The sequence below is a fragment of the Salmo salar genome, chromosome 10 (genome assembly GCF_965601325.2).
Source record: "Salmo salar chromosome 10, fSalSal1, whole genome shotgun sequence".
NCBI lineage: Eukaryota > Metazoa > Chordata > Actinopteri > Salmoniformes > Salmonidae > Salmo > Salmo salar.
The window spans coordinates 22331741-22356346 of NC_138300.1; the positions used below are offsets into that span (position 1 = coordinate 22331741).

Here is a 24606-nt window from a genome sequence, read left to right on the forward strand (position 1 = left end):
AGCCAAACAGTTAGCCAGCCCTATGTGTTTTAGTCTATTTCTGGCTGCTGCTCCAGGGGTGTGGGGATTTAGTTCCCTGAGGAGCACTCTGGTACAGCAGCTCTTTACTGCGTACATTACACCCTAGTGCCATTACAGCAGCCCCCCCTCCTCACACACACACACACACAACCACACACGCGCACACTCTATCTCTCCCTCTCTCCCTCTCACCCTCTCTCCCTCTCACCCTCTCTCCCTCTCTCCCTCTCTCCCTCTCACCCTCTCACCCTCTCACCCTCTCTCCCTCTTAGTCCTAACATCCTACCGCTGGCACTGCAGTAATATGTCTGTGGCACGGTGGATCCTTTAATAAGCATCACAATAAAGCTTCATAAGGGTAAACTTACGGTGCATATACCTCCCTCTTCTTTGACTTCTTTTATGACGCCGTCAGGGCTTTCTACTAATCACTGAAAGTTGGCCGGGGTAATAACACATGATATAAACCCATTAGAGCTCCACAATCCACAAACCCACTTCATTGTCATCTCAATGAATCAACAGAGCTTATTTTAAAAAAAAGAATAGCCCTACACTCCGGAATCCCCGGGCTGTCAGACTAAATGCGGCTCCACCTGAGAGCTCATTGGCTGCTCACAGCAAGTCAACTAAATAACAGCCTAAGACTCATACACCCTGGACTCCTCTGTCTTAGACGTTATCAATCCTGAACCGCACCAGTAGCGTTTTAACATGCATATTTCATGTCTGTTGAAGGCTAGAAGTGAGACCCTGGGAAAATGTTTCAATTAATGGATTGCAGACGGACATCTGTGGCTAATAAGTGCATATTAATTTAACGCTAGAGAGACAGCTATGTACAGTGCATTCGGAAAGTATTCAGACACATTCACTTTTTCCACATTTTCTTATGTTACAGCCTTATTCTGAAATTGATTACATATTTTTGTTCCATCATCAATTTACACACAATACCCCATAATGACAAAGTGAAAACAGGTTTTTAGAAATGACTGCACATTTATAAAAATAAAAATAAAAACTGAAATAACTTATTTACATAAGTATTCAGACCCTTTGCTATGAGAATCCAAATTGAGCTCAGGTGCATCCTGTTTCCATTGATTATCCTTGAGATATTTCTACAACTTGATTGGAGTCCACCTGTGTTAAATTCAATTGATTGGACATGATTTGGAAAGGCACAAATCTGTCTATATAAGGTCCCACAGTTGACAATGCATGTCCGAGCAAAAACCAAGCCATGAGGTCGAAGGAATTGCCCGTAAGGCTCAGAGACAGGATTGTGTCGAGGCACATCTGAGGAAGGTTACCAAAAACATTCTGCAGCATTGAAGGTCTCCCAAGAACACAGTGGCCTCCATCATTCTTAAATAGAAGAAGTTGGTAACCATCAAGTCTCTTCCTAGACGTGGCCGCCCGGCCAAACTGAGCAACCGTTGGAGAAGGGCCTTGGTCAGGGAGGTGACCAAGAACCCGATGGTCACCCTGACAGAGCTCCAGAGTTCCTCTGTGGAGATGGGAGAACCTTCCAGAAGGACAACCATCTCTGCAGCACTCCACCAATCAGGCCTTTACGTTAGAGTGGCCAAATGGAAGCCACTCCTCAGTAAAAGGCACATGACAGTCCGTTTGGAGTTTGCCAAAAGGCACTTAAAGGACTTTCAGACCATGAGAAACAAGATTCTCTGGTCTGATGAAACCAAGATTGAACTCTTTGGCCTGAATGCCAAGCGTCACATCTGGAGGAAACCAGGCACTGCTCATCATCTGGCCAATACCATCCCTACAGTGAAGTATGGTGGTGGCAGCATCATGCTGTGGGGATGTTTTTCAGCGGCAGGGACTAGTCTACATTGAGGGAAAGATGAACGGAGCAAAGTACAGCGAGATCCTTGATGAAAACCTGTTTCAGAGCGCTCAGGACCTCAGACTGGGGCGAAGTTTCACCTTTCAACAGGACAATGACCCTAAGCACACAGACAAGACAATGCAGGAGCGGCTTCGGGACAAGACTCTGAATGTCCTTGAGTGGCCCAGCCAGAGCCCGGACTTGAACCCGATCGAACATCTCTGGAGAGACCTGAAAATAGCTGTGCAGCAACACTCCCCATCCAACCTGACAGAGTTTGAGAGGATCTGCAGAGAAGAATGGGAGAAACTCCCCACATACAGGTGTGCCAAGCTTGTAGTGTCATACCCTAGAAGACTCGAGGCTGTAATCGCTGCCAAAGGTGCTTCAACAAAGTACTGATTAAGGGGTCTGAATACTTCATTTATTTTTTTTGCAAAAATGTCTAAAAACCTGTTTATGCTTTGTCATTATTGGGCATTGTGCGTAGATTGATGATGGTAAAAAATGTTGTAATCAATTTTAGAATAAGGCTGCAATGTAACAAAATGTAAAAAAAAAAAAATAGAATGGGTCTGAATACTTTCCAAATGCACTGTAGTATTTCACTGTCTAAACAGCCATTTTGGATTCAAACATGTACAGAGTATCACAGTCCAGAAATGTTTGTGTTTTTTTACATTGCAAGCAGAAACACATTCTCCTGGAGAAAAATACCTCAGTCCCGTTTTCCTTTCTATTCCCCCTCGCCGGCTCCTTTCCCCCAATCCCTTCCCACCATGCACACACACGCACACACACACACACACTGCTGTTACCCAGGGGCTAAATTCAAACGAGGCTCCCTCCCTGGTCAACAAGGCCTCTCATCCTGCCAGCACCGATTGGCTTCTCGCTGACCGGCCCCCTCCCCTCCTGCCCCCACACAAACACAGCCTTGAATTATTCAGCCTTTGCGGCAGGCAGGCAGGGCCGCGGTTGATGAGCAGGTGAATGGGAGATTGCGGGTGTGTGAAGCCCAGTGGACGGCCCAGCGAGGGGATGCTGAGGGGAAGAGCGGGGTGGCACAGCACCGTGGCAGGCCAACCTCATTTCCACGGCACACACAGCCCCAGCCATGCAGCTCCCTCCCAGCACCTCACACATCCCATTACAGCTTAGCTGAGCCCAGCGGTGTGTGGGTGGGTTTATTTGTATGTGTGTTTGCATGCGTGTGTAAGACAGAGGTGGCATGTGGGTGTGCATGTGAAAACGAGAGAGAGAGAGGCAGAGGCAGAGAGGAAGGGGGATATGCTTAGACTGTTGACATTACTGCTGGACCACACATACAGTACATTCAGAAAGTATTCAGACCCCCTTGACTTTTTCCACATTTTGTTACGTTACAGCCTTATTCTAAAGTTGATTAAACAATTTTTTCCTCATCAATCTACACACAATACCCCAATAAGGACAAAATGAAAACAGGTTAAGACATTTTTGCACATTTATAATAAAATTAAAAAAACATAAATAACTTATTTACATAAGTATTCAGACCCTTTTCTATGAGACTCGGAATTTAGCTCAGATGCATCCGGTTTTCATTGATCATCCTTGAGATTTTTTTACAAATTGATAGGAGTCCACCTGTGGTAAATTCAATTAAATGGACATGATTTGGAAAGGCACACACCTGTCTATATAAGGTTCCACAGTTGACAGTGCATGTCAAAGGAAAAACCAAGCCATGAGGTCGAAGGATTTGTCCGTAGAGTCCCGAGACAGGATTGTGTCGAGGCACAGATCTGGGGAAGGGTACCAAAAAATGTCTGCAGCATTGAAGGTCCCCAAGAAAACAGTGGCCTCCATAATTCTTAAATGGAAGAAGTTTGGAACTACCAAGACTTTTCCTAGAGCTGGCCGCCCGGCCAAACTGAGCAATCGGGTTCCTTGATCAGGGAGGTGACTAAGAACCCGATGGTCACCCTGACAAAGCTCCAGAGTTCCTATGTGGAGATGGGAGAACCTTCCAGAAGGACAACCATCTCTGCAGCACTCCACCAATCAGGCCTTTATGGTAGTGTGGCCAGATGGAAGCCACTCCTCAGTAAATGACGTCACAAGCGATACGCCTACCATTTGGTTTGCACTTAGTGGGACTTTCATTTGTTTTTCAACAGGACAATGAGCCAAAACACACCTCCAGGCTGTGTAAGGGCTATTTGACCAAGAAGGAGAGTGATGGAGTGCTGCATCAGATGACCTGGCCTCCACAATCACCCGACCTCAACCCAATTGAGATGATTTGGGATGAGTTGGACCACAGAGTGAATGAAAAGCAGACAACAAGTGCTCAGCATATGTAGGAACTACTTCAAGACTGTTGGAAAAGCATGTCGTCATGAAGCTGGTTGAGAGAATGCCAAGAGTGTGTCAAGCTGTCATCAAGGCAAAAGGTAGCTACTTTGAAGAATCTCAAATATAAATATACACTTTTTTGGTTACTACATGATTCCATATGTGTTATTTCAAAGTTTTGATGTCTTCACTATTATTCTACAATGTAAAAAATAGTAAAAATAAAGAAAAACCCTGGAATGAGTAGGTGTGTCCAAACGTTTGACTGATTTGCTAAAATATATATTTTTTTACTGTTTTTGCTTTGTCATTATGGGTTACTGTGTGTAAATTGATGAGGGAAAAAAAAACAATTGGATCAATTTTGGGGGGAAAATTCAAGGTGTCTGAATACTTTCCGAATGCCCTGTATGTGGCACAGCATAATCTTCTTCCTCTTCTCATTTGGGGTTTAATGTGGATGCTTTTTCCAGAAACCTGGATCCTGAATCACTGCCATCCTCTTACAGTCACCCCAGGTCTAGCAGCACTAATACCACAAGGAAATGCATGCTGTGCACATACACCAGCAGCCACCTGACATAGACAATCACTGGTTTTCATCATGGTCGCATGTCCAAAAGAGGAGGTAAGGACACTGATATGTATACGGCTAAGAGATTAAGATTATTTTCTTGGATCAATTGGATTTGGGAGGAGGGATTGTGTGAAGCATGTGGGATTTGCGATGATGCTGAGCTGGTGTGTGGAGTGTGTGAAGTCAATCTCTGGTGGACTGGGTCCAGCTCTGACACACCAACTGTCTCAGAAACTTCTCCCCTGATAGGTCGCGTCTGTTAAACATTCTAAGAACAAACTAGTCAGTGTTCATCAAGCAATCTAAAAAAAACGTTAGAAAAAAGCCTTGGGACGCCCATGCTTTTATTTAGTGGCATTAATGTCAAACTAGCTGACATTGTGATTGCTTGTCTGCCCCACAACACAGGCATACACTTTTATTTAATGTAACCTTTATTTAACTACGCACGTCAGTTAAGAACAAATTCTTATTTTACAATCACGGCCTACCCCGGCCAAACCTTCCCCTAACCTGGACGATGCTGGGCCAATTGTGCACCGCCCTATCTAACTCCTGATCAAGGCCGGTTGTGATACAGCCTGGGATCGAACCAGGGTCTGTAGTGACGCCTCTAGCACTGAGATGCAGTGCCTTAGACCGCTGCGCCACTCGGGAGCCCGCACGCCGGTACACACACAGGCACACACACCACACACCACACACCGCACACAAACATATACAGTAGTGTGTACAGTACACAATAACACACATACAGATCAGTGATGTGAGCGCTGTGCGATCACGACAAGCTGCCATGTGCACATGTTTTTCACAACACCCCACTCTCTGTATCCACAGAGGGCCCTGACATGATGGCAGTGTACTGTATGCACCTGGACAGCTGTCAGAACCTGTCCCACTCTGTAGCCACACATACTCCCCTCCTGGGTCTCTCGCTCTCTCTCTCTCTCTCTCTCTCTGAACCACATAGATATACATTCCAGCTCAGTACACAGCCATCAGTGCATGCTATTCATTTCTGCAGCAAATGTTTTCCTGGGGACTCGGACAATAGCCCTCAGAATATTGTGGTGAGCAATTACTGATGAGCCCATGAAAGGCCAGGTAGCATTATGAGGGAGTGTGTGCAGGGAGGCAAGAGGGAAATGGTGGGCCTGAAACTCAGTTGCCTTTAAGGGTTCTTGTATACACCTGGAATATGTACTATATGCTTTAATAAACTGGGTGGTTCGAGCCCTGAATGCTGATTGGCTGACAGCCATGGTATATCAGAGCGTATACCATGGGTATGACAAAACGTTTATTTTTACTGCTCTAATTACGTTGATAACCAGTTTATAATAGCAATAAGGCACCTCGAGGGTTTGTGATATATGGCCAGCATACCACGGCTAAGGGCTGTGTCCAGGCACTCTGCGATGCGTCGTGCATAAGAACAGCCCTTAACCGTGGTATATTGGCAATATACCACATCCCCTCATGCCTTATTGCTTAAATATACTGTCTATATTGATTGGGTTTCACATCGATCAGATGGCAATCACATCACACATCTTTAAGTGGGGGGACAGCCAGCGGTGAAGGAGTTAATGACAAAACGCAATCGTTAATAACTCATAACTCCTCTCCTGGGGAATCCTAGTTTACATTAATTACACCATAGCCCCTGGCAAACTGCATATCAAGCAGTATTTTTCAAACAAACAACTGGCATATCTACTTACCATCAGCGCAGAGCAACGGGGGGGGGGGACTGGATGGCTGGCTGGCTGTTTGACTTGATAGCTGGCTGGCTGGCGAGAGGCCGCTGAGCGGAGAGAAGCTTTTCCAGCCCACAGAACACACAATCCACAATGCACTGAGCACAGCCAGCCTGCTACACTACAACATATCTACTACACACATTGTCTCACTCATCTATCCCTTTATCATCCCCTCTCTCTATCTCGCTCTCGCTCTGTCCATGGCCCTGTCTCCATTTCCAGAACATGAAAACAGACATGCTATGATCGGTTCCTCTCTCTTCTGAGTACACTAGATGGAGCATGTCTCTGATGGATTGATGGTAGCAGTGTGTTCCCAGTACTGGTACAGTGTTCCCAGTACTGGTACAGTGTTCCCAGTACTGGTACAGTGGCTGGAGCTGTGATAGTGTCTGTGTTGTTCCCGCAGGCCTGTGTTTCTACGATGTCGTCGTGACTACCGGAGGCAGTACAGAAACACTGTTGAGCGTAGCTGGTGGAGCTATACCTCCGACCACCCATCTGATCCTCTTTTTTTCTCACCGGGGAATGTCGCGCTCTGTTGGGGGGGGGGGGGGCACCTGCGTATGTGTGTCTCGTTGGGGTCTGACACACGGCAATGTCTGCCTGTTCTATTTGGGTGACATGTTGTGCCTCAGGAAGAGAGGAGGCAGGGGGTCTCCACGGGGCTCGAGCAGGAGAACGGGTAACTGTTTCACAGCACAGTGGGGAGAGGGGAAGGCACCGCCATCCTACCCTCTGTGTATTCACCATGAGTAGAAGTGATACTCGGTGGAATTACAACTCCATGTTGGGCAGTTGAAGGGTTTGATTTCTGGAAAAGTACCATTTCAGAGTCCTACAGTACAGTGTAGGATATTAGTGGGGAAGACCCTACAAGGCTCATACGACGCGAGAAAGCATTCTCTTTCTGGGGATTGTGTGGGTAGCGTAGTTTTGTTGGATGCCCCAATATAAGTGCTTGATTACCATTTTATGCATGTGTTTGTGCCTGTGTACAGTAACTGTAACATGTCTACCAGCAAAGACAAACAGATGCATAATATAACAAACATACATGCAGAGAAAGGAGTTGAGGAGTTGCACAAGGCTGTTAATTCTCCCTGACGTGGCTTGGTGTTCTTTAATATGTTGTGGATGTTAAATCTTTCAGAGGCCAGATGGTTTGGATACTGTGTTTTCCCTCGCGGCCTCGGTGCCCCCGTACCCCTCATTTATACATTCATCCACATCTCGCCTTTTAATCCCAGTGGTGGGTCAACCCTGACGCATGCCCTCCCAGGCAGGCAAGGGGGCGCAATTAGCGACTCCGCGAGACGGAGGGGACTACGAGCAGGGCGGAATGAGCTGGGAAATAATCCCCCTCTCTTTAACGCACTACTAAGCACAGTTATAGCCTACCGTGAACGCATCCCTTGGCGTTCTCTCAAAGAACAACTTCTTTTTTTCCAGTTTTTTTTAATGCTCTTTAAGAAGAAAAAAAGCCCTCCAGGCTGGAGCTTGGCAAATTTGAAGGATAAAAGAAACAACTTGTTTTTCGAGAAAAGCGGCAGAAATGTTCAAAGTTTGCAGTGTTAGTATTTGCATGTTTAATGTGAAACATGTGCCTTTTGGCTAGGCTCCTTCTTGTATTATTCCACAGAGATGGGGGTTGGTCTGTCTATCTGTGATGTTCTTCTGACCCGGTAATGTTGAGCCATGCTGTCTCTGTAGCAGACCCGGCTCTACTCCGCTCCACTACTGACGCTGACGATGTCCTTGTCACTTGCTATCTGCCATAGTGGGGGAAATAGAAAGAGGACTACTCCCACACACACTGTGTACAAACACAGAGATGCACACACTACACTACACACACAGATACTGTGCATAAACACGCACGCATACCGTGCACAGATATGCACACATTTTGTTTTGTAAAAGCAGAAATCCTATCTCACACTCACACACAGTGCCCTTTCCTATTTTCAAATTGTCTCTTTCATCCCTCGTGCATATCATTTCTGTTCTCCCCTTCGTCTAAGTAAACAACAATGACTCACTAAGCCTTTCGTAAAGAGACCAATTTGAGCAAATGCAAAGAACAAATGAATTGACATTTGATGGCATTGCCTCAGAAAGTGCGAGTGGAGTGCATCTGATCAATGCTGGCTATATTCCCCGGAGAACAGACACATTAAACAGTTCAAACCGTCCCTTAAAAGCCTGGATTATTGATTGAATCATTTTCCAAAGTATTTTTGTATTTTTTATCTCTGGGGCTGGAGCGGGTTGGAGTAGGCTGGTAGGTGGTGATGTTTTCTGTGTTCAGATGGCATGGTGGTGAAGTGGGTAGAGACTTACCCCTGGCAGTGTTTTCTGTTCATGGAGGGCGTTCTGGGCTTTGATGGCCGACTCGCGGGCGCAGTAGGTGAGGAACGCGCAGCCTGAAAAACAGAAAAGGGGGAGATATTAACACAAGTCTATCTGAACACTGGGGACTGAACACTGATGAAAAGAGAGGACACTAAACACCGAGTGGCAACACTAGCTCAGAGACAGAACAAGAGGAGACTGACAATAGATATCAACCCTAGGTCAGTTACTGGGCACAACAACACTCGGCAACAACTGTGTTCAATCAAATCCCCTCCCCTCACAACATTGGGTTCCCTTCAACCTCGCTTAGTCTCAGGCCCTTGTCAGTCATGAAAAACAACACCCTGGAAAGGGGATGTGTCCCTCACAATGAGGCAGCAAGAGCTGCTACTGGGGAACAATCCCTCCCTGCAGACAGTCTCAATGCAGACATACACTCGATTTTCTTCCTGTCTTCAGCTGGCCTTCGGGCTGAATGCTCTCTATCTCTCTTTCTCTCTCCCTCCTCTCTCTCCCTTACTTTCTCTTGTTTTTCTCTCTCTTCTCTCTCCCTCTCTATCTATATCTCTCTATCCCAGCCCCAGTGCCATAGATCAGCCTCTCCCTGTCAAAAGCGCCTACCATGCTGCCGCGATGCACAACACTGAACCCTTCTGACAGCAGCAGAGACAGCAAGAGGGAGCAGGGCCGCAGGACAGAGAGGGGGAAAGAGGGAGGGATGGGAGGACTCGAACACTGTGCAGACGGTGGGAGGGAGGGAGGAGGGCAGGGCTTCAGGCCTCAGGGCTTCAGGCCTCAGGGCTTCCTGAGCACAGAACGAATGCCCAGCCACAAGAACACCAGGTGACTACCACACATACACACATACAAACACACACACTGTCACTCTCGCCCACTGTCTGCCAAATAAAGAGCTCCTCCTGCTGGCAGACAGCCCAGAGAAATGAGGTAGATGAGGAGAGAGAGAGAGAGATTAAAGAGAAAGAGAGAGAGACCCCGGAGAGGTATTGATGCAATCATTTACCCCTGACTGTCTGAATAAATAGATTTGGTAGTGTTATATTAATGAAGTTCATGTCTGAATATATAGATTTGGTAGTGTTATATTAATGAAGTTCATGTCTGAATATATAGATTTGGTAGTGTTATATTAATGATGTTCATGTTTGAATAAATAGATTTGGTAGTGTTATATTAATGATGTTCATGTCTGAATATATAGATTTGGTAGTGTTATATTAATGAAGTTCATGTCTGAATATATAGATTTGGTAGTGTTATATTAATGAAGTTCATGTCTGAATATATAGATTTGGTAGTGTTATATTAATGAAGTTCATGTCTGAAAATATAGATTTGGTAGTGTTATATTAATGAAGTTCATGTCTGAATATATAGATTTGGTAGTGTTGTTCATGTGCGTTACCATACACTATCATATTTCTGCCATTTTAGAGACGGTTTACTAGAAACCATCACATTTCGGGTCATAATTCAACAGAAAATATATTCAGTGGGTGGTGATGATGGCGTCTTTAAAGAGACAATATTCCTATCATTCCCGATGTTGCAGATCACATCACCTTCATCCATCCATAAATTCACCACCTCATTCAACATCTTGCACCCCGTCGCCTGGCTGTATTACGACATGCTTATGCATCTATCTTTCCCCTGAGCGACGCTACATAGACTTTCAATGACCCCAGCATTTTTCCCCCAGCTATTCTTTTCTCAGAGCCAGGTCAGTGCATTATAGTAACCTTTGCTACAGTGCTACACAAAAAGAGGGGGTGCTTTGTCAGGCATTGATCCATTGATTGGCCAGGCCGCGTTACATCCCTATGCCCTACGGCCCTATACAGCCCAACTGTCTCCCAGCACAGCAGGCCTGCTAGTCTCTGCTCTCTAGTCCCTGCTCTCTGGGTCTGGATGTATGTTATGGAAGGACAGTGATGGAGTCTGACAGAGGTGACCACCTCAGTCTTAAGTGGCTGACTGCCAGGAGTCACGGTGCATCTCTCTTCACCCCCCCCCCCTCCCCACCGGCCCTAACCTAATGATTTCCAATGGCTACCAAGCAAATAACTATCATGATGCTTTCTTCCCCACATAACATCACCCCTGTCTCACTGAGGAGACCATGGTACTAAATGGGGCCGTGTTGTTGTTATTCTGTAGGAATTGTGTTGTTGGTATATTTGACAAGTGCCATCCCTATCTCTCACTGAGCAGGGCATCGTTTGCATATTACAATCACAAACACTGCCCAAATTGGATTTATTTGTTAATGTGTAACACATACGGCATTGAGAATAAATTAATAACAACCACAATGCCAACAAACAAAGGGGAACATGAACTCCATTTAAATGTGCTTCTATGTTCTTTAATGTAAGGCTTAATAAGAATCTGCTGGCCACGGGCGAAAGCTCTAACAACTTCCTAATTGGAATCCAAACATGTACAAATAGCCAGCGTTGCATTGCATACCAAGTGCGGACGTCAGAGCCTGATGAAATGGTTTGAAACACGACAAACAGCGATGTAACCCAGAGAGAGAGGCTGGTGGTGTTGCTGACGCAGCGAAGGGAAGGCACAATGTGGAAAATATGAGAGTACCGAGGCATCATTTGATACCAATCTAAAACAGCCCTTATCTCACATGTTGATTTCTAGTGGAGAATCTCCTCTTCCTCCTACTCCTCCTCCTCATCTGCTCCTATATACTCCTGTCTGACGTGTGGCTCCACTACATCAGCTGAGGTAGCTACAGAGAGGCTACAGAGAGGATAGAGAGGCTACAGAGAGGATAGAGAGGCTACAGAGAGGATAGAGAGGCCACAGAGAGGATAGAGAGGCCACAGAGAGGATAGAGAGGCTACAGAGAGGCTACAGAGAGGATAGAGAGGCTACAGAGAGGATAGAGAGGCTACAGAGAGGATAGAGAGGCTACAGAGAGGCTACAGAGAGGATAGAGAGGCTACAGAGAGGATAGAGAGGCTACAGAGAGGCTACAGAGAGGATAGAGAGGCTACAGAGAGGATAGAGGGGCTACAGAGAGGCTACAGAGAGGATAGAGAGGCTACAGAGAGGATAGAGAGGCTACAGAGAGGATAGAGAGCCTACAGAGAGGATAGAGAGGCTACAGAGAGGATACAGAGGCTACAGAGAGGATAGAGAGGCTACAGAGAGGCTACAGAGAGGCTACAGAGAGGATACAGAGGCTACAGAGAGGATAGAGAGGCTACAGAGAGGCTACAGAGAGGATAGAGAGACTACAGAGAGGCTGCAGTGCTGATCAGTCTAGAGGGACATATGGGGGCATTGGGGTGACTGTCTTTCTCTCTCCAGCTCCACTGTGTTGAGATGGTTTGTAATTAAAGACACTTCTCCTCTGCTCTCCCCTCCTCTCCTCTACTCCCCACCACTCTCCGCTCTCCGATAGTAGCCATTTGCAGGGTTATTTCCTGCCGACGAGGCCCTCCATTACTAGTGCAAAAGGGAACGTGTGTCTGATCCAGCACCTTTGGCCCTAATCTGTGAAGTGTAGGTAATTCCTGCTAAGTGTAGAGGTCCTACTGATAAACCCATCACCGTCCCCCCCTCCTCTTACTCTCCTCCTACTCTTCCAGAATCAGCACTTATTCTAAGAGCCTACTACATTCAGTCCCTACTGTCACACACAGACACACACACACACCAACGCACACACACACACAGCCCAATGTACACATAGGCACCACAGCGTCTCTCACTCCATCTTTCTATTCCCTCTCTGTGCCCCAGAGGACCCTGCCCCAGTGTAATGAAAAGGTGTGAACTTCCCCTCTCCTTGGCATTTACTCCACCAAAAGTGTGAAGGTAGCAGAAACAGAGCCAGCCCTGGCTCAGGTCTTTAGTCGCTGCCTACCCGCTCCCTCACACTTCATTTGCACTCTGTGGGAAATGTCATCGCCGAGGGTAGATTACTTGCTTACTTCATTTACTGCTGGAAGGGCTTTCTGAGGGGCCGGAGCCCAAAGTGCACATCATCAGCACTGATACAATGTGATTATTACCTGAATCAGTGGCAGGCGTGGCGGAGCTCTGTGGCGCAGATTGACTATGAGGGGTAATCAGGGCTAGTCTCAGAGCAGTCCTTACTGCTCTAATCCCTCCCTCACCCCCCAAACCCCTGATCCCAGATCTGCACGCACACAGCCAACCACCAAGCCACTGCTCGAGGAGAACAAAGGGAAAAGGTGGGGGTACTTTCCAAAGAGCTTTCACTCATTGTTCCGACAACAATATTTTCCCTGCCCCAGCCTAATTACCTTGTAATGAGTGCTGTAATATAAGCAGTACTCTAGCGTAACCTGTAAACCTTAATTAAGTCAGGCACGTTAAAGGGAGCCGCATGCGGCTGGGCCTCCATCCTCCAGCACCGCACCCTCCTGCACTGTAATTTCAATAGTCTCAAGACACTTCCTCTCCTTGTCTCTTTATCTTCCATCTGCTCTAATATGAAAGACCTCGATAGGAGAAGGCAAAGTCCAATTTGGCAGGCAACATATTGCTTTCACCTGCATTCTCATGTCACTACAAATGAAGGTGGGGTGAGACAAGGAGCGGAAGAACACTCAAGACTGTTGAGATCCTTTATGCTAGTCAGGGAGCAGAAGGTATCCTAGCGTTTAAGAGCATTGGGCCAGTAACCGAAAGGTTGCTGGTTCGAATCCCCGAGCCGACTAGGTGAGAAATCAGACGATGTGCCTTAACCCTAACTGCTGCTGTAAGTCGCTCTGGATAAGAGTGCCTGCTAAATAACTAAAATGTAAGAGGGCCTGGTGTCAACACTGGTAACGGACCCTGGTAGCTTCTGTAACCCCTGGTGAAGGAGACCCAGGCCATTGATTTGTTGCTGTGCTCAATCATCATACACTACGGCCCCTGAGCAGGAAATACATCCTGAAGGACACACTCCAGGTCTGCGTGGACCAACACAGTTGTGTGTGTATAGTAAAGGATTTGTGTTTGTACCTACTAGCTCTCACAGTCTCACGTCATGTTTCTCGAATGTCATATTTCAAAGTTGTTGCAAAAGGTTTAAGTTTAGGCATTAACTCAGAATTCTTAAGGTTAGGCATTGACTCCAAATGGTTAAGGTAAGGGTTACAGTTTGGGATCGCCATAAAACATTGCTTGATTCAAACTTGCAACCTTTGGAATCAGTGGCAAATGCTTACGCCCATCCTTCATCCCCGTCCACAACGCTCTAGCAAAACTGAAACCTACTTGAAGGTAGCAGCGCTCACTGTTGTTTCCATGCCATCTCCCGACTTCCTCAGACATGGATGGGTGTCAAATACTGACTTCTATCACGGGTGACCTGGCTGGTGTATACAGTAAGGGTCTTGGCCTCTCGGCTGGGTGGCGGCGTGCATAATGAGGATGAGGAACACCGTAAAACTGAATAATTTGTTCTGAAAGAGGAATCAATACAGTACAAATCCATTGGGGGGAAAAATGGGCTGAGAAATAGGCCTTGACAAATTCACACACACTCAACCACAGTAGGTAATTCAGTAGTTGGTTTGTAAGGTTGAAGGTTCTCTTGGGCAGTGACTTAAAAACAATACTACTGTAAAGTCCTATAGGGCCAATACTGTGGTGGAAACTTGGCACCTGCAGTGGATGTAGCTTTCCTGTGTGGACTGACTAAATGAATGATCTCTGCCTGCTTTAAGCCTGTGCCAGGCCAGCATTATAAATACATCCAGTGGCCTGCACCCCTGATGAAGAAGCTAATTGACACCATTAATGGATGGGGTTTCAGGGTGCAGTAAATACTGTGTCCGTTCACAGTGGTGCGGCCACGTCAGGCGTGGGTGGACTGACTGAGAGAGGAACATGGCTTAAACTCCTCATCAGATGGAGGGCAATGGGAGTTTACCTGCCAAGTCCCCCCTTAGCCCACAGCTAAGGGATTTACAGGGGAATCAATAAGAAGTTTTCTGTGAGCCCCATCAAGGTCAGAAAACTGCATCTCTTCCTCTTCATGTTCTATAACAGGCCCTGGGAAAAACATGAACATGCCCTGACCATAAACACTGCATAGGCTATACTATGCCTGGAAAATACTATAGGATAGAAACAAAAAGGGAGTTCTATGTTAGTTAGCCACATTGGCATTTTTGATGTGATACCCACACTATTACTGTCTTGTTTTCAAAAAGCACTGCGATTTGAACCTCGAGTCAGATCAATTGATCACAGTAAATTCACATTAGTCAAAGATAGGCAGTTCCAAACTGACTTGGTCTGAGAGACAGATCCGCTTTTGAGGTCCTTTGATTTTACAAATTGGGAAAGGTGTCTTTAAAGATGAAGCTTCAAAGCTCCAAGGCTGGCGATAAAGAGAGGGATGAGAAGAAAGAAGTCCCCCTCTCTTCGCCCACTACGCATACACTGCACTTTATTTCCCAGCGCCCATTCATGCGGCATTTGGAGAAAACATTAATTGCACCTTTCCAGATTCCTTACTAAATAGACTAACGAGTAAACCTTGCTGCACGCTCTGTCTTTTCGACTAGCGATTATGTACTTTGAGGCACAAAGCAGATTCCTCATATACACACAGATTTTAAATTACGTGCAACATGCCAAATATTACAGATTTTTTTTCTCTCTCCCTGAGCATTTTCTTCCTCTGACTACTGGGCTGGAATGATAATAATCATTAACACAGGTGGTCTTGCAAATGAGCAGGTGCCACCGTGTTAATTGTATTGATGTATTTCCTGGTAACGGCGGTGGCCAGTGTTACGCCTCCAAAAATGTCTCGTCCTTTAAAGCCGACCACTGGCTCGGTGAAAGAGAGAGAACCTTCTTAGCTCGTCTGTTAAAGAGCTATAAACTCTCAAGGTTGTGGAGCCAAAAAGCTGCCAATATACTGTAGATAGGATAAATCTGTTATTAATCTAGTGTTTTTTTTATTATTATTAAGGCGCCGTTATCACTATGAGTAGTCAAAGATGGGAAAGCTGACATTTCGGAAATTACTATAAGATGTACATCATCAGAATTGCAGTGACAAAGTCACGGGTCCTTAATTAATCTAAGCCCTTTAAAACCAATTATTATTCCTATATGGCATGAAGCCACTTTACTGTACATACTGTACATCTGCACCTTCTGTTACCCTAATTCCAACATTCCTGTGAGGCATCTCCAATACACTATACTGTAGCACCAAGCCATTGGCAACATGCTGTTCCAGAAGACCTCTCTATCTGGCAGTGGAGCGATTAGAGCGTTGCCACTCCTCCATAGGATGGAGAGATGAGGAAGTGAGAACAAAGCTGGGGGTGAGGAATAGAGAACCCCCCACAGTCGGCTACAGCTGCTTTTCTCCCTTCCTCACCTCCCTCCATCTCCCCTCCCTCTCCCCAGTATGGGAGCAGTCTTTAGGGGGAGGCTGGCAGGCAATCAGTGATGTCATGCCAGCAGCACAGCGATGGCAGCTTAACCTATTTTCGGAAATACCACAGATTTCTATTTATAATCATGCTGAACAGCGTGCATCTCCACACGTCCCTCACGGACCAAATATATTCAGACATTTTCCATCATAATGGGTGTTTCATTGTTTCAATGTTGATTTTTAATTAGTTATTCAGGACATATGTTCGTAATAGTAGTATTACAGAAATATATTACATTTACAAAAGTGGTAAATAGGTAGTCGTAGTAGCAATGGAAGTAGTGGTAGTAGTACATTTGACATTTTTTTTACATTTTAGTCATTTAGCAGACGCTCTTATCCAGAGCGACTTACAGTAGTGAATGCATACATTTCATAATTGTTTTTCCCGTACTGGTCCCGTACTGGTTCAATATCATTACATTTGAAATGTTTTACGTCAGAATTTTTCGGCAACAGCCATGTACAGTATGCTATGCATTAAAGCAGCAATATATAACTTTTTGGGCGACCTGACCAAATTCACATAGAAATGTGCATTATAGATCTATCATTCTCATTGAAAGTAAGTCTAAGAAGCGATAAATCTGTGTTCTATTTCTATGCTTCCCGTCTTTTACATTTGGTTTTGTACACCAGCTTCAAACAGCTGAAAATACTATATTTTTGGTTATTGAAAATATATTTCACAGCGGTTTAGATGGTAGTATGATTTAATACACTATGCATTGCTTGTTTTGTTATACAAACTGAAATTAGCAACCAGGAAATTTTATTAACCAATCATACAATTCATTTGACTTTGTTTTTACCAATCTAACTACTGTACATAACTGTACATAACAACATAATGGTAATAATTTACTTGAATGGTAAATCTCAATTGATAAACTGGGTAAATCAAAATGTACCCTATCCCTATTCACAATACAGGTGAATGCATATTCAGTAGGATGCATGCATTGAGTCATTGGGCTTGTTTTGGCTGATTTCACGGGGCTACAGAAGACAAAACAATCTCATTCCCTTCAATGTGGCACTTATTTTACTGTACTGATCAACAACATTTGCATAAAAGTCGCTTCTTTTATAAAAGAGTGCGCTGTCTCTTTAACCAGTAATGACGTCATTCACGAGCCAAGAGGGGTGCGGCCTGTTGGAACCCTCAGCGCGCTGAGGCAATAAATCTTTGGCTGAGGGAGAGACTTGAGGTAGACATGCTCCAGTACCTTTGGCAACTAAGAACGTATCCGCTTTGGGCTTGATGTGTAGTCCATACATGCATAATCTATGAGCAGAATTACCCTTTTACCTCAATTAAACACAAAATCCCAAGTTTGAAAGTGACTGTTTTCTTGAAGCTGAGACACACCATTTTCCCTACATTTCCCTCCACGTGGGACAGCACCTTAGCAATTTGAGTTCTAGCCAATGAGCTTCAGCCCCTCACATTTGAGTGACAACTAGCAAAAGGCCTGCCCAGAATTATTCAATGAGATTGCAGGGCGGGCCCAACGGCTTAGTGGACACAGCTGAGAGAGAGAGAGCGAGAGAGAGCGAGAGAGAGCGAGCGAGAGAGAGCGAGCGAGAGCGAGCGAGAGAGAGCGAGCGAGCGAGAGAGAGCGAGCGAGAGAGAGCGAGTGAGAGAGCGAGAGAGAGAGAGAGCGAGAGACAGAGAGAGAGAGAGAGCGAGAAATTACATGGTGCACCTATCTACACATAAGTGACTTAGCCATTTTTGGGGACCACTTTTGGCTTGTGACTGCTACTTTCAGAAATATTGGCTAAAACGTATACAAAAGTACCAGAGAATCTCTTTAAGTGAATGGATAAAGTTTTTGGTGGCAATCAGCTTTGAAATCAGCATATTTTGCGTTACGGTTTGCATATTATCACAAACAAAGTACTAGGGTAGTGGATTGATGTTAGTTTCAGCTGTAAGCTAGCAAGGAAAGTCAGCCTACAAAGCTAGAAGCTACCGGTATCTTCTTGCATTGTAAAGATATTCCAGCCTGTATGGACATTGTTTTGGGAACAATAATTAATCGTTTCAACATTATAAATGCCGTTTCACATTATTCAAGTGTGTTAACTTCTGTGCAGCATGAGTGGGGAGCTAAACATGATCCAGTCCAGACTCCCAGTGCAGGCTAGCAATGAGTATGGGGAGCAGGCACGGGGAGCAGGCACGGGGAGCAGGCACGGTGGCTCCGTTTGGGACATTGGCTGTGCTGATAAGACAGATTTGATCCATGAGACACATTTGACAGGATTACCGAAAGTAACACAAATTCTAGTACCGACCTGTTTTTCATGTTCTAGTATCGAATAAGTACCGACGTTTCTGTATACCGTGCAACACTAAGCAATAGTATAAGTAGTAATAGTAGTATGATGAGCAGTAACATGTCTGCTATTACTGGTGGGTTTGTCTTGAATCAGCAGCTCAGGGGTGATTATGTTATACATCTGCTAAACTTGGCCTCTGCACCTCCACCTTAAATCCCTTTGTTTAGGTCCCCCGGCCCTCCACAATAGATACAGCTTTAAACCTGTCTGAAGACTACTCCATAGCCCCAGCTGTCACGCTCAACACAACACCTTAGGATAGAAGCAACCATTTGTTTCTGCTGCTCTGACAATCACCTCATTTTTCTCATTCCACTCATCTATTGTGCCTGCCCATGTGTCTGTCTGTCACTTGTCTTCCGTCCACTTCTCTGTCTGTCTGCATACAGTACATGTGGCTGTGCTCCCTCCCATCCCTCTCTGTCACGTCTGCCTGGCTGACACTGGCCACCCTACATACAATTATGTCTCTGAGACTGCATTAAGGCCACATTCTAAGAGATGGGATGGCTTGACTAATCTCTGATTGTTTTTACTAAAACAGGGGGATAGCGGGTTCTCCAAGGGCACAACACTGTGAGAAAGACAAATAACAGGTATCTTATTATTTTCCCTGGCTTGTACCAAAGAGGCTTTATTGCATGACTTCTCCTGAAGCGTTCCAAAATGGAGAGGGATTATCACAAAACATTACATTAAAATCTCCTCAACATTGTTATTTCATTTTCCCAGCTTCTAAAATGAGTCAGTGCCGGCCAAGCTAAAACACAACATTAAAGGCACAGGGCAGTCAAAAACGTGACTTTCCTGTGTTTTATATATATTTCCACACTATGAGGTTGGAATAATACTGTAAAATTGTGAACATTATGATAATGCCCATTTAGTCTATGAGCCCTTCGAAAAGGCCGCCTGAAATGTCAACCTGTTTTATTGGAGGGAGCTTTGGCCTTCCATGGTGACATCACCATGGAGTAAATTAGTTAATAGACCAATAAGAGAGAGAGTTCCAAACCTCTCTGCTAATAACAGCACATTTTCAGTTTTACCCTCCCACCTCAACCACTCCCAGACATTCTTGGTTGAAATTCTTGGTTGAGAAATTGCTCTTTGCTAAGAAGTTAGTTTATATATTTTTTTAAAATATTAAAATGGTAAAAAAGAATCACAGTAAGGTACTTCATTTTTACCTAGAAATTATTTGATATTGAGATAAAATTGGCTGCATTGGACCTTTAAAAGAACAGAGAGCGTTACTTACAGAACCATCGCCACTCTCACTGCCTTTATCTCTCCTCTCCTCCTTTCTCCTCTCCCCTCTTTCTACGGTACACTCTGCTCTGCAGGAGATGGCACTCCTTTAAGCTCAGCACCATACAAAATAGATAGGCCTCTATCCTCCTACTTAGCCCAGTGGAGCATGGGTGAGAAGGTGCTGTACTTTTACCACCCTACCGTCTACGCCTTTTAAAGAGAGAAGTCGGCAGACTAAAACATTTTCAACTGTCTCCCTAGTTCTTACTGCATGTATTTTAGTGACCTAAATCATTTTAACTTTGAAGAGGGAAAAATACTTTGGAAATGTATTTTCATCTTACTTTGCTATCATGCTTAGCAAAACAAAACAAACAATAAAGCATTAATTAATTCAAAGCGCCTCTAGCAAGGTCTCGCTTAAAATAGAGATTTTAATATAAAGGGATTTCCTGGTTAAATAAAGGTAAATAAATAAGAAAAACTCATTATTAATTTAACTTACTGACAAAATATTCAAGTTGCACAGCATGCTATAAAAGTAAGATGCATGAAAATAGGACAATTTATGACAAACATTACTCCTCTTTCAAAACATTTGCATGAAGGCTACCACAAAATCAGCAAATTCATTGTCAAAAACATTCTGTGAAGTTAAAACATCTATCCAAAGTCGAATGTGTAACGTACGAAGCATAATCAATAGCTTTCTTCATCACTCTGTGGCACTGTGACCAAAACCTTGATTTGATATCACATCTCCAAATCAAATCAACTGTGAATGGGGGGTGTGAAATAAAACCAAACACGAATGGTCACCCAACCCAAGTCTCAATGGCGCAAACATCCTTGATGGTGACCTCCAGTCCAGACAACAGCTGATAAAACCACAACTGTGAAATCACCCACAACCAAGGTTAATGGAAAGCAATTCATTTCATGTGCATGTAGCTGTGGCTACAAGGGCTACCAGGCAACTTCTCAAAAGACAGTCCATGTTTTCCCACAGACGTGCCCATGTCTCTGCTGTAGGCACCCTCTGAAAGCAGCAAGCACATTGATAAATGGTCACTGAATAACAGCCTTCAAAGATGCCAGGAATGTCCCCACCCTCCCACTCACTCTGCCACCGGTAAGTGTGTGCCCAACGGACACTGGCCTACAGCAGAGACAACGACCTACAGGACTACAGCTCATCCTGAAGTCAAGGCCCACAGCTTGTCCTGTCAGAGCCAGTTGAACTGCTACATCTTTTACGAGGAAACCCTGTTGCTTATTACAATATCTACAGACATCGGAGGGTTGTGAACGGAGCTCGGGTATTGTATTAGTCTGGTGACCTTCACTCAGTGCCCAGATTCACGTCAACATGGTTTATGTTTATAAATCATTGGATCAAAAAGGGGTGTTTTATTTAAATTGGGCTTTGGCTTTTAGTCCAGATATAGGTGAGGTCAGACCAAACCTCAATATGAACAGGTTGTTTTGGTTTTTTGGGTTCTCTTTTTATTCTTCATTTGGCTTAAAGCCCATTCTAAAAATGATGACTGCATATTCATATGCATCGAATTGCGATGGCTCCCATCTCCTACGGAATTAAAGATCTGTAATGTTGTCAATATAACTTCAAACTTTTCCGCCTGTGCGAGATCTAAAATCTGTCAAAAGCCTATCAATAGGATTCCTGTATGGCTGTGTGTACCATCCTAGCAAACCAAAATTGGTTCTGGGAAAGTTCCCAGAACATTCGTTAGGTTACGGCAAATGTTCTCATAACACAAAAACTGTCCAGTTGTGCTGATGATTATACAATGTTTGTATAAAACATTCGCCTTATGTTGCAAGAATATTCCTAGAACAAATGAAATCTGTTCTTTAAAGTTTCCCAGAATGTTTCATTAGGTTGGTGGAAAGGTCTGGTGAGAAAATTGTGGGAACAATCACAAATGATATGTTCGCAAAACACAAAAACTGTCCTGTTTCAAATCCAATTTTATTGGTCACATGCTCCGAATACAACAGGTGTAGACTTTACAGTGAAATGCTTACTTACGAGCCCGTTCCCAACAATGCAGAGTTAAAAAGTAAGACAAATATTTGCTGAATAAAAAAGGAAATAGTAACACAATAAAAACAACAACGAGGCTATATACAAGGGGTACCAGTACTGGGTCAATGTGCAGGTGTACGAGGTAGTTGAGGTAATTGAGGTAATACAGTATGTACATGTGGGTAGGGATAAAAGTGACTAGGCAATCAGGATATATAATTAACAGAGTAACAGCAGCGTATGTAAACCGTCTGAAAGTGTGTCTATGTGTGTGTGTGTGTGTGTGGCATCAATATGCATGTGTGTTTGTGTTTGGTGCGTGCGAGCGAGCGTGTGTGTGTTGGAGTGTCAGTGTAGTATGTGTCAGTGCGTGGGTAGAGTTAAGTGAGTGTGCATAGAGCCAGTGCAAGAGTCCGTGCCAAAAAAATTACGATAAAGAAATAAATAATAATGGGGGTCATTGTAACTGTTCAGCTGTCTAATAGCTTGGGGGTAGATGCTGTTCAGGAGCCTTTTGGTACCAAACTTGGCTTGCCGTGCGGTAGCAGAGAGAACAGTATATGACTTGGGAGGCTGGAGTCTTTTACAATTTTTGGGGCCTTCCTCTGACACCACCTGGTATAGAGGTCCTGGATGGCAGTTGCCATACCAAGTGGTGATGCAGCTAGTCAAGATGATCTCAATGGTGCAGCTGTAGAACCTTTTGAGGATCTGAGGGCCCATGCAAATCTTTTCAGCCTCCTGAGGTGGAAGAGGCTTTGTCGTGCCCTCTTCATGACTGTGTTGGTTTGTTTGGACCATGACAGGTCTTTAGTGATGTGGACACCGAGGAACTTGAAGCTCTCGACCCAGTACACTACAGTCCTGTCGATGTGAATGGGGGCGTGTTCAGTCCTCCATTTCCTGTAGTCCACGATAAGCTCCTTTGTCTTGCCCATGTTGAGGGAGAGGTTGTTGTCATGGCAGAACACTGACAGGTCTCTGACCTCTTCCCGATCGTCGTGTCTTCGACAAACTTAATGATGGTGTTGGAGTCGTGCGAGCCCACGCAGTTGTGGGTGAACAAGGAGTACAGGAGGGACTGAGCATACACCCCTGAGGGGCCCCTGTGTTGAGCGTGGAGGATGTGCTGTCGACAACCCTCACCACCTGGGGAAGTCCCGGCAGGAAGCCCAGGATACATTTGCAGAGGGAGGTGTTCAGTCCCAGGGTCCTTAGCTTAGTGATGAGCTTAGAGGGCACTATGGTGTTGAACTGAGCTGTAGTCAATGAATAGCATTCTCACGTAGGTGTTCCTTTTGTCCAGGTGGGAAAAGGCAGTGTAGTGTGCAACAGAGATTGCATCATCTGTGGATCTGTTAGGGCGGTATGCGAATTGGAGTGGGTCCATGGTTTCTGGGATGATGGTGTTTATGTGAGCCATTACCAGCCTTCCAAAGAATTTTATGGCTACAGATGTGAGTTCTACGGGGCGGTAGTCATTTAGACAGGTTACCTTGGCGTTCTTGGGCACAAGGACTATGGTGGTTTGCTTGAAACATGTAGGTATTACAGACTGGGTCAGGGAGAGGTTAAAAAATGTCAGTGAGGAGATTTGCCAGGTGGTCAGTGCATGCTCTGAGTACACGTCCTGGTAATCCGTCTGGCCCTGCGGCCTTGTGAATGATAACCTGTTTAAAGGTCTTACTCACATCGGCTACGGAGAGCGTGATCATATAGTCATCCAGAACAGCTGGTGTGCTCACAAAATGTTTCAGTGTTGTTTGCCTCGAAGTGAGCATAGAAGGTATTTAGCTTGTCTGGTAAGCTTGCGTCACTGGGCAGCTCTTGGCCGAGGTTTCCCTTTGTAATCTGTGATAGTTTTCAAGCCCTGTCACATCCGACGAGCATCAGAGCCGGTGTAATAGGAGCTGTCAGAGCTGGTGTTGTGCAGGTTATTCTACAATGTTTCTTTTAGGGTGCAAAAAACATTCACCTGATGTTACAAGAACATTCCTAGAACACCTTTAATCTGTTCTTTAAAGGTTTCCAGAATGTTTCATTCGGTTGTGGGAGCAGTCTGCTTGGAACATTGGGAAGATACCACAAAAGACATGTTCCCAAAACACAAAAACTGTCCAGTTGTGTGGATGATTCTACAATGTTTCTTTAAGGGTGCAAAAAACATTCACCTGATGTTACAAAAAAGTTCCCAGAACACATTTAGTCTGTTCTTTAAAAGTTCCCAGAATGTTAGGTTGTGGGGATATGACAAGAGAAAACACTAAAACTGTCCAGTTGTGCTGACATTCAGATAATGTTAGTATCAGGGCACACAAAACATTCCTTTGATGTTCCAAGAATGTTGACAGAACAGCTTTTCTGAGTTCTTTAAAGGTTCCCAGAACATTTAATTAGGTTGTGGCAACAGTGTGAGTGCATTACAAGAGACACAAAATCTGCTCAGTTGTGATGACATTCATACAATGTTTAAGTTATTTTGCACAGGATATTCCTATGTTGTAAGAATGTTGACAGAACACATTGTCTAAGTACTTTCAAGGTTCCCAGAACATTTCATTAAGTTATGGG

The 24606-nt window shown here is 44.7% G+C and overlaps 1 protein-coding gene across 11 annotated transcripts in view; it reads right to left on the reverse strand.

The window, feature by feature from the left end:
* LOC106613762 (CUGBP Elav-like family member 5) overlaps window positions 1–24606 on the reverse strand; it is a 251485-nt gene that overhangs the window by 215390 nt on the left and 11489 nt on the right. For all 11 annotated transcript variants that reach the window (XM_045687487.2, XM_045687488.2, XM_082956808.1 and 8 more), the window contains exon 2: window positions 8903–8985. In XM_045687487.2, the coding sequence (XP_045543443.1) occupies window positions 8903–8985 (83 nt within the window). The remainder of the gene's footprint in view (window positions 1–8902; window positions 8986–24606) is intronic.